Source organism: Calliphora vicina, chromosome 1 (genome assembly GCF_958450345.1).
Source record: "Calliphora vicina chromosome 1, idCalVici1.1, whole genome shotgun sequence".
Classification (NCBI taxonomy): Eukaryota; Metazoa; Arthropoda; class Insecta; order Diptera; family Calliphoridae; genus Calliphora; species Calliphora vicina.
The window spans coordinates 21,009,139-21,020,120 of record NC_088780.1 but is presented as its reverse complement, the minus strand read 5'-3'; the positions used below and the strand labels follow the sequence as shown (position 1 = coordinate 21,020,120).

The following is a 10,982-nucleotide window of genomic DNA, read 5'->3' as shown; positions in this document are numbered from 1 at the left end:
ATTTGATTTTTATTTATATAGAAGATAGATTTACGTCAGACCAAAATGACCTTTAACATTAAAATACCGTTACCGTAATAAAAACAAATGTCGGTACCGTTAACTAAACGTTTCTAATCGGTAGCCAGTATTTTTAAAGTCTACAGAATTTACAACCTTGTTCAACTATTTGATATTTGTACATTTTATTAATTAAAGTCGGACTCAAATTACCGTTATCAAAAAGATATGGTTACCGAAATAAAAGAATGATTACCTCTAAAATACCGTTACCCAAATAGTTCAATTACCATTACCTTTTAATAGTTTCGAATCCGTAGTGTTTTTTTTAAATTCAACTCAGGTTATGGAAATTCGAAACGGTTGAAAAGAAATGCTAATTTGGATTATTTCCTTAACGGTATTTTAGCGGCATTATTTTTAATGTAACATAATTGGGGCGGTAGTGTATTCTTCTGATGTTTCCGATTTTGACCAATTGTAGGTCCATACGTCGTTGCAAAGGTCTTTGAAATATCTATCATTAGATATCCATATTGTCTATATTAATGACTTAGTAATCCATATATAGGTCAAAAATCGAGGTTGTCCTGTTTTTTCCTTATATCTCAGCCATTTGTGGACCGATTTTCTCGATTTTAAATAGCAACCGAACCGGAAGAATTCCATTGAATTGAAAGTGAACCCGTTATTTTCGGTATCTGTTTAAAAAACAAATTTCCCGATTTTGATCCATTGCCGCTTCTAATTTCTTTACAAGTCTTGGGAGAGGTAATTGTATTGTATATCATTGGATATAATTATTGCCTATGTTAGTAATCCTGTGATATTGATGTTTGAATCGTGTAAGTTATTTGGGGGCTTCGGAAAGTTGATTTCAACAGACAGACGGACATGACTTAATCGACTCCGCTATCTATAAGGATCCAGATATATATATCACCCTTCTCAAGAAGGTGAAGTGTATAAAAATCGATAATAAATACTGCGACTCTAGGGAAAATAAGCTCAATCTGTGATCACTCATATTTTATTCCAAAAATCGATTTTTAGTATAAAAAACACAAATATCTTAAATCGTAAATAATTTCGTTAATACTGCGATTTAAGGGAAAATAAGCTTAATATGTGATCATTCATATTTTATACCAAAAAATGATTTTTAGTATAAAAAACTCTTAAATAGTTAATAGCTTCGTAAATACTTCGATTTAAGGGAAAATAAGCTCAATTTGTGATCATTCATAATCTATATTTTCTATATCTATATATATAAAAATGAAATGGTCCATGTATGTAATGGCATCGCGTGAGAATGGCTGGATCGATTTGGCTGATTTTTTTTATTCGACTCAAAATTTTCAGAAGGTTTGTAAAGAAAAAAAATTAAAAAATTTCGTGTAAAACTCGGAATTTTTTTTTGAGTCCAGTCAACTGTAATAAAAAAAGCCCCCTATAGCATGCAGTACAAATTTTGATATTTTATTTGCAAATAAATAAAAACAGGCAGGTGTATGCGGGTTGGTGAAACTTGAAGAACTAACATTAGTAAATAGCTACCGGGCGGTCAACTAGTTTATACCAAAAATCGATTTTTATTTCGATTTAAGGGAAAATCAGCTCCATCTGTGATCAGTCATATTTTGTAACAAAAATCTATTTTTAGCAAAAAAAAATAAATATTTTAAATGGTTGATAACTTCGCAAATAGTTATATATCTTAAACCGATTGGTGTAGCTAATTTGAATACTTGGAGACAATCATATATAAACTTTCTCATGCTGTTTCCAAGAGAAAGAAACATGCGAATATTTATTAAAATGTTTAAAACTTTAAGGACTTTTTTAAAAATCAAAAGTATGTCGATATGTTATTGATTACATATTTCTATTGTAAATAGAAATAAGAAAAACATTGTAAACCTTGGAAAAATTATATTTCAAACTTAATACACTTCTTATACATTCATTACACAACGACTTATGATGATTATCTACTTTATAAATCCCATAAAGGACAATAATAAACATCTTGAATGAACAGAGCAAAATTTGCATTTGAAGACCAAAACAAACAACAACAAAAAGAAATGGAAACATTTCATACATAAAATCAAATTGATTAGATAGATATATAGGATATAAAAGGATTTTGTTTGGCAAATATGAAAATGATTCCCTTAAGGAAAGTTTAATACTGATTGGATATAGGGGTTTTAACAACCCCTCCAGACAATTACTCTCTAAACACATATTTGAAGAGGGTGGCGGTGGAGGAGTTATTATTGTAAAAGAATAGTCATTTAATTTGTAGTTAAAAGTTGCTTGAAATCAATTCGAGTGTAAAACTTAATTGACCATGTTAATGTAGCACATGTAAACCAACTGATGATTACAGCAAATGATTATGATGCTAGAGAGATACTTGAATTTGGACTTTGGAGGGTTAATAACAAAATAATGTAGTAGAAATAGCCATTTTGTAAACATTGATTTGGAAGTTGATTTTCCATTTAAATGAAGACAACAAGCGAACATCTTTAAACTAATTGTTCAACTATGAAAAACAAAACACAAAATTTTTATTTTTTTACTAAGACATACGTTTTTTTCTTTTTTATTTTATTCATACTCATTAAGTTAAATATATACAGCACAATTTAATAAATGATATATTTATTCTTCTTTATTATATTGTTAAAAACAAAGTAAAAAAAATTGATTTGATTTGTTTCATATATATATGTACAACAAAGATAGACAAAGATGGTGTATGTGTAGTGAAAGGAAAAAATTAAAAATATAAAAAAAAACAACTAAATGACAAATGACTTAAATTAGTTACTTATTTAGAAAAAGAAAAGAAATAGTTAATTTTAAATACAAATATTTTGATATTAAATCTAAATTAATTATACTAATAAACATTTATAAAAAAAATGTCAACCATACTAATAGAGCATAGGTTTTAAATATCAAAACAATAACTTCAATTGCTTGAGGGAGTTGGAGCAAAAGTGTAAAAAAATTGTGACCAAAATCATCTTTCTTTCTATTCTTCATTTCTTTAATTTTTTAACAGGAAATCCATCTCATTTTCAGTCTTCGTTGTGGCCATATATTGATCCAACTCTTTGTCCAAATCATCTTTGTTGACTGAGGATGTTGTTGCCGTTGTTTTATTTCCTAAAGATAGAAATAGTTTTTGTTTGCATTAAAATTAAGCTGAAACAAAAAGAAGTTTTTTAGAATTATGTTTTGTTCTGAACCACAAATCCGTGTTTAGAGAGGAGTTACGTATTTATTTTGTTTGAGCACCTCTGTCAGCAACTTATGGTTCGTTTTTACCTTGATTACGGGCACTGCCGTTATTGCCACCACGTCCGGTGCGACTACGACTGCGTCCACGTCGTTGTTGGGTTTGAGCTTTACCATTGTTATTTGTACCTCTTTGACCATTGTTGCTGTTGTTACCACGTCGTTGTTGAATGCGTCCGCGTGGAGCTCGGCTGTTACGTTGCTGTCTCACTTGACCTGTACCCTGTTGTTGTTGCCTTTGCTGACCTACCTGACCCTTGCGTGTGCGAGAACGTGATCGTGAACGCACGTTGCCGTTTTTAACATTGCGAGCGGCAGATCTTAAATAAGAATGAGGGGATTTGTTGCGGTTAATATAGCAGGCATTTAATTGAAATTACAGTTTGTTAGGAAATGAAGCGTTAAATGGAAGATTTTATTGGAATGATTTTATTGCTCCCCTAGAGTTGGGTGGTCTTCCAAAACCCATATTTTAAATTGTTTGCATACAAAATTCTTTTAAAATTAATAATTTGCAGTCTTTCATTTCTGGTTGCGATTGTTTTGATTATCCCCCGAAGTAGTCCTTAGTCCTATTGTAGTTATAAAATTAAATTCCTCCGATTCGTGTTTATGTTTTCTTGCAGCTATTGCTAATTGCTTTTCTTACTTCCTATCTTAAATTTTAAAACTTTTTCTGTAACTGCATAGAAATTCAACCAATATGCTTTAAAATCATTTAAATCACTTTTTTATACAGATTTTTACTGTAGTAAACTAATTTCTATTTAAATATCTTTAAAGAAAAAGATTTTTGGGTGATAAAAAATAAACCATTTTTGACTTTTGATCTCACAGTCACTCAAAACTTCAACTAAAGACTTAAATAAATTTGACTTGATTGTAAATATAATTGTGTTAAAAACATGTTTCTTGAAATTTTCCTAACAAGTAAAAATTCTTGTTAGGTCAACATTCCCCCGATTTAAAAATAAAAAATATTTGAAAATTTAAAAAAACAAAACTCCCGATTTTGATCCATTGCCTCTTCTAATTTCTATATGTCTTATATATTATTGCCTATATTAGTAATCCAGATTTTGGGGAAAAAAATCCAAGTATTCGGGGTTTCTTGCTTATATCTCAGACCGATTCGGGCCAATTTTCCCTAATTTAATAGATTTTTTTTTTTTATTTTTAATCAACTTATTTAAGTAGTAATGGCCCTTAATACTACATATTTACTTCTGTATTACACAATTTGAATGAACTTAAAAGAATAATCAATTTTCACTTACCTTGATCGAATGCGACCACGTCCATTGTTATCGTTGCCAGCCGCCGCATTAGTATTTGTAGAATTACGTCTCTTTTGCACACGACCTGTTTGTACACCACGTCTGGTTAGACTAGCAGTGCGACGTCTATTATTTGGTGCGCGATTTGATATCGCCCCAGGACGTACACCCAAACGAGCTTTAATTGGCAAATTTGAATTGCCAGCAACACGTCCACGACTGCGACTGCGCGAACGACCACGACGGGCATTGTTAGGCGATTGCAAATTGCCTAAATCATTGCGATTACGATTTCTGGAACGGTTACGACCGTTAAGTTGATTGTCGTTATTGTTGCGTGTGCGTGAACGGTTGGGTCCGTTATCTGACAGGGTGCGTGTACGAGAACGACTACGTGAGCGGCCACGATTATTAAGGCCAGCAGATCTGCCGCGACCGCTGATGTTACTGCCATTGCCGCGACGTTGACGATCAATATTTCTTTTGGCCACACGTTGAGCAGCACCACCCACAGTGGGACGTCTTGGTCCCAAACGATTGGCTAGGTTGCTTGATGAATTGTTACGACGCAAGGGTCTGCTGTGATTGTTTATTGATTCTCGGTCAGCTTTCATGCTAAGCAGGTTTGATAATGTTGAAGTAATATTTTGTTATTTTTTTAGGTATTAAAAATTTATGCGTAAGTGGAGTGTTTTTTTCTATTTTTTTTTTCTTTGATTTAGAATTTTTCTCCTTAAGATTTTAGTAGTAGTAGAGTTAAAATATATGTATAAAAAAAGATGCTTACGTTGCAACACGAGTCAGGCTATTAGTGCGTATAGGTTTTCCATTTACTCCTACGCGAAATGCTTTAACAGTGCCACGTCGTATTCTGTTGTTAGCTCCTCCATTACCATTAGATCCTCCACCGACGGTACGCATACTTCTCTGTAAGATTCACACGCAAATTAGGTGTGTAGAAATAGTTTTGTTTTGTTATTATTAAGGTGTTGTTATTGTGTTCGTTTTTTTTTATTTGTTTGCTTTCTTTCTTTTCTTCTTCCTCATTAACACACTTTCTTAATCTCTTTCTTTTATTTTTTCCTCTCTCTCTTGCTTACTGCGTAGCCTTAACCCAACCCAATTCTATTGTGGCATTTTATTTGATTTCTAAGTAAATATTTTTGGTATTTTATAAGCTGTAGAGATAGATGTTCCTGTTGAGTTCCCATTCAAACATAAATTTAGTTTTTTTGTTTTGCTTTCTGGTCTTTTGTGGTATTTGTAGAAATCCTTTCGAGGATTAGTTGGAATTTTATTTTAGATTAGTTGGAATTTTGAACAGCAAAGCATTTTTTATACTTTAAAAGTTTTATATAAGAATTCTTCATAAAGATAATTAACCCGTGTTTTACACATTCTACAAAAAAAGTATTTGTAAACAATTTTGTAGAATCATTCGTCTGGCGTTCCTCAGGATGTCGAAAAATATAAGTTTTGGTTTCCAATTGAGATGTATAACAGTAAAATTAACTTCTTTGTAAATAACTGAGCTCTGATAACAGTTATGATGTTATCAAAAGTTCCTTCCGGGGAGAAACAATTTGTATTCGATTAAAACCTCAGTTCATTCAGGAGCGAAGATCCAATTGTCAGAGGAAAGTGACAAATTGTGTCTCGAAGTTCTTCAAAAACAAATATTGAGCTACTAGTAATGTTTAGTTTTATGTAGAAATTTTGTAGCAAAGGGAAACTTAGCGAATCCATAATTCAGTATATTAGGATATTATTGTTGTTGTTAGAACATATCTGCTGTCGTCGATAGTTCTTATCTGTGGGGAAAAACGTCCGGTTGATACAGCTATCGCTGAGTTGACAATCGATCATTTCTGCACGTAGATCCAATTATCGTCGGAATGAGGATGTTATTGAAAGTTCTTGATGAATGGTCAGTTGACTACTTCAAACGCTTCTCCCTCAGGTAAATACATCAGTCCTGAAATTGACAAAGTTTTATCTAGAAACACTTCTTTTAGGGAACTGCAAACCAATTGTCATAGAATGATAATGTAATTTCCTTTTTAGATTTGTTGTGGCATCTGTTGAAAGTATTAATTAGAATTTATTCCACTACTTTTGTGTTAATTTCTTTTAGATTTAAAGTAGAGTGTCTGCAATAATTCTGAAGAAATTGATTGTTTAACAGTTCAGCTAATGTTGTATGTTATTTCCAGGGGTAGATTAATTCTCTTGCATATTGGTAGATAAGCTATTTTAATTACTACTGAAGAAATCGGTTGTTTTAACAGTTAAGCTAATGTCGGAAGTTGTTTCCTTGGAAGAAAATATCTGGTAGATGAGTTGGCAATATTTGGTCGACTGACATTTGCTTCATTCCGGAGCGAAGATATAATTTCAAGATATTTGTAGAGTGTTCAAAGTTCAAATCATGTCCCGCATTTGAAATCAAAAGTTGTCTTCATCCAAATCCCTTTGAAGATTGATAGAGGTTGGAGTTTTACAGAAGGTTCCAGCAGATTATTTATTTAATGACTCGCTATGTCCCTAACTCTGAGGTCCTACATCAAGTTATGATTCAGCATGCTTCGGGATGTAAAAGTATATAAGGCTCGTACTAATTTGTGGTTGTATTCAAGTCGCTCTGACCAGATCTGCTAACGTAATGTGATCTTGAAGTTATGCTCTTGCAATAGATGAGAATCAAAGTGTTTTAACATCTGATGAAACAAGCGAAGAACATGCAGTTTGTACTCTATGTTTACATTCCTTTAAGACCACATTTTAAACCTTTGCTATAATTCAAGAATCCATTCAATGTCAAGAAAATTTGTGCATTACTGCTTTACATTTACTTTTCATCATCAGCTAGGAAAACAAATAGTCCTGGTTATTGTATTTCATGAAAATCAAACTCCCCAAAAAACGCATAATACGCTTACACTAGGGCCAACGAGCAGAGATTTAAAAATATTTGAATAGAATTGGGTTTTTTTTTGGGAAAGAGGTTAGTTAGGCGAGAGACTATTTCTACAGAATTTCTCAAAATCATCTGAACTAGAGTTTTTTTTTACTTGACCCAGTAATTAACCACTAAGGTAATAATTTATGCCATTCACATCGGCCATGGCATTTCAGATGTTTCAAGAAAGTAAAATTCCGTGAAAATATTTGTTTTCAAAATCGAATTTCTTTTTAGAAACTTGTACTTTATGCTTCGTTTTAAATAAAAATTTGTTTAGGATTTAATTTTACACATACACGTTTCAATTTTAAAGCAGCCTGTACTTTGTGTTTCCTCTGGAGTTGAGCCAATAAACGTTGATTGGCACGAGAATTTACATTATCTACGGCTACTGCTGCCACGGGTACTTGACGTTGTACACTGCGACTACGGCTGCGACGTGCGGTACCAATATTGGTTACCACTTTTGGTTGTGTCGATATGGCCGTAAAGCGTTCATTTAATGAAACGCCCGTAGAGTTGGTCACATGGATTTTACTTAATGTTGAAGACATCATGTCTAATTTTTTGTTAATTTTAGACTTTTTTCTTAAGTTTTTTTGTGTCTTTAAGTTTATGTTGTTGTAGCAAATAGTTGTGATTCAAGTAGATTTTAAAGTCACACTGTAACAAAATAAAAGAGAAAAGAACTTATTATAATTACATACAAATTTTTACAAGTATATCTGGTGACTATTCTAATTTCATCTTAAGTTGAAATTTCTCTGCACAAATTTGTACAATTTTTTTACAGTTAATATAAATACAGCTCCTATTTTACATTATTTACTCCACCAATCTTCTTTTCGAAATTTTGTATTCTGTTAATTATATTGAAAACATAATAGTTTCGGTACTGGTATTAGGTCGATTTATTCGGACGGATTCGAGATAATAGTAATTTGACTGTTCTCTATTATTTTAGTTAAAAAACCCGCATTTCCGTAAGAAACTCAAATTTTCTGAACATTTTTGGGTAACGCCGGTTTTAAACATATCAGACAAAGGTCTGCTATTAAAATGTTATAATTTTTGAAGTTATTTAGCTTTTGAATGAGCTAGAGATCTCAATAATTTCTATTTAGCGATAGTAACTTTTCTAAAAACATGATCTAACGATCATGTTTTCCATAGGAAAACTTGACCTAGATTCTAATGCATTATTTGCAAAAAATTAAAACATTTCTCTACAACTATTATTGTATAATGCACTACATATACAAAACTATAAATCTTCTTTGTTTAATGACAAAAGCATTTATTATTAGATATTTAATTTTAGCTGTGAGTCATAAATTATTGAAAATTATGCATTTTTGTTTTTACCCCCTAACAAATTTATAAAAATGGCGAAGATTCATTAATGAGGACTCCCGCAAATTGAGGTTATATTTTTAATTCCATAAAATTAAAACAAATATTGTTTGTTTGCATTTGTTTAAAACATTTGCATTTAAATAATAATAATAATAAAGTAATTAACACTAAGCCTTTACATACCTTTTATTAAGTTGTTTTGATAAAATAATTAGTTTTCTCTCAGTTATCGAGGAAAATTAAAAGTTGTTCACAAAATCTTTAGATTTTATAATTTTTATTTCTTTGCTTTATTTTAATTATATATTTTGATTGTAGGTAGTTTTTTTCAAGTTCTTAAGCAATTTAAATTGTATTTTTTCTTCAAAGGTATGCACTGTGAATAAAATTTTTCTGTATGTACTTATTTTTTCTTCACAAATTATGAAATAAAAATGGCTGACATCTTTCTACATAAAAAAATAAACAGGGTTGTAATAAGGAGTAGCCAACCTATTAAGCAAAATAGAGTTACCATAACTTATTAATATTTCGGAAATTTTGGGAATTCATAGAGATTAACATTATAATGTTAATCTATATGTAACTATAGTTACTAAACATAATCAGCCCAATCATAAATAAAAATGTCTTTCTTTTCTCCTATTGTGAATCCAGATTTCCCCTTTTTTATAAACTGTGGGAAATGAAAAAGAATTTTTGTCAATACTGATTGCTAGAGCAACTATAACTCTGTGTCTATACCTAATAAATTTTAGTCTTGATAAAAGTCAAAATGGATGTCAAGATAAAAAATTCTCAGGTATAGTCTTCATATGTATATTTCTTCATGGGATTAAACAACTGACAGCTGCAGTTAAATACATGTATGTGCAAGGCGAATTCATACAAGGTGGTGTCAGTTCTACAAAAACAACGATTGGTCTTAACAAATGTCAAAAAACCAAAAGAAAAATTAATTAAATAAGTATTTAAACTTAATATAGTGTAGATAATTGAATAGTGAGGGCTTTAATTATTTATGTAAACAATAAATTTTTGTTAATAAGCTTAGAATATGTAGATATTTAAATATAAAAACAAGCTTTGACAGTTGTTAGAACCAAAAAGCGAAGAAACAAATTATCAGCTGTTTGACTGACTCCACCTTGTATAAATTCGCCTTGTGGATGTGTATTCCAATCAGTACAGCCAACTTCAGCACGAAGTACAAAAATTGGGCTGTTTTTTTACTTTAAAGTATGTAAAGTACAGAAATATGATAACTAGAGTGTCCAAAAAACCGGCAAATTTAAAAAACCGGTTTAACCGAAGAAATGTGTTTTTGAAAAAAAAAACTGTTTTTATTATTGTCTTTTTAAAAAACCGGTTAATATTAAATATTTATTTAATATGAAAAAGGTTTCCTTAAATTTACTTTTATTTGTAGACGCTAATATGAAATGTTTTAAGAATCTTCGGAAATTTAGCATTTTACGAAACATTGTCAAGTGCTATAATTTTCTATAAAATAAATCAATATTTTTTTTAAAAAATGGTATCAAAGTTTTTCATAAATGTGTTTGAATGAGCTTTAGAAAATATATTTCATTAAAATCGTTTAACCGTCTTACAAAACCCGGTTTGTCAAAAAACCGGTGGAGTTTACAAAGATGAAAAACCGGTTGACCAGTTTTCGGTTTTGGATACTCTAATGCAGCGAAATGCAATGAGCTCTCAAATGAGCTCTCTTGTTTTTATTTTCACATGTACGCAAGCACCAGTGTTGCCACTTCATGTGTAATTACACATATTGTGTGTAATTTTAACTTGGATGTGTAGCCCATGTGTAATTGAGTGAATGTGTAATTCATGTGTAATTTTAAATTCCAATTATATCCAAAATATATTGTCAATGTATGTCTTTTATCTATATTTTAGATTTTAATTGAATGAATGAATTATGGATTGTTCAGATTTCAAAACCGATTGAAATAAATATGTACATTTATATGAGGGATAGTAGCAATATCGTCTATTTTAGTTGATAAATAAAAATCCAGTATCTCTAAATGTATTCATATTGTTAC

The 10,982-nt window shown here is 30.8% G+C and overlaps 1 protein-coding gene across 2 annotated transcripts; it reads right to left on the bottom strand.

The window, feature by feature from the left end:
• Nucleotides 1–2,579: 2,579 nt before the first annotated feature.
• On the bottom strand, nucleotides 2,580–8,147 carry LOC135963318 (uncharacterized protein DDB_G0287625). 2 transcript variants are annotated; one of them, XM_065515121.1, is made up of 5 exons: nucleotides 7,854–8,147; nucleotides 5,383–5,522; nucleotides 4,596–5,210; nucleotides 3,349–3,638; nucleotides 2,580–3,186 (listed from the first exon to the last, which is right to left on the bottom strand). In XM_065515121.1, exons 1-5 carry the CDS (start codon nucleotides 8,112–8,114, stop codon nucleotides 3,068–3,070), a joined length of 1,425 nt encoding a protein of 474 aa, XP_065371193.1. In that variant the 5' UTR covers nucleotides 8,115–8,147; the 3' UTR covers nucleotides 2,580–3,067. The 2 variants fall into 2 exon arrangements, with proteins under 2 accessions (XP_065371193.1, XP_065371202.1); XM_065515130.1 differs by having other exon boundaries at nucleotides 3,164–3,225.
• Nucleotides 8,148–10,982: the final 2,835 nt, after the last annotated feature.

Excerpts from the sequence above, each read along its gene's own strand:
- LOC135963318 (XM_065515121.1), bottom strand. The coding sequence starts at position 8,114 with ATGATGTCTTCAACATTAAGTAAAATCCATGTGACCAACTCTACGGGC. Across the intron at positions 3,639-4,595 it reads CGTGGTCGCATTCGATCAAG|ATCTGCCGCTCGCAATGTTA; the intron begins GTAAGTGAAAAT and ends TTCTTATTTAAG. Across the intron at positions 3,187-3,348 it reads CGGCAGTGCCCGTAATCAAG|GAAATAAAACAACGGCAACA; the intron begins GTAAAAACGAAC and ends TTCTATCTTTAG.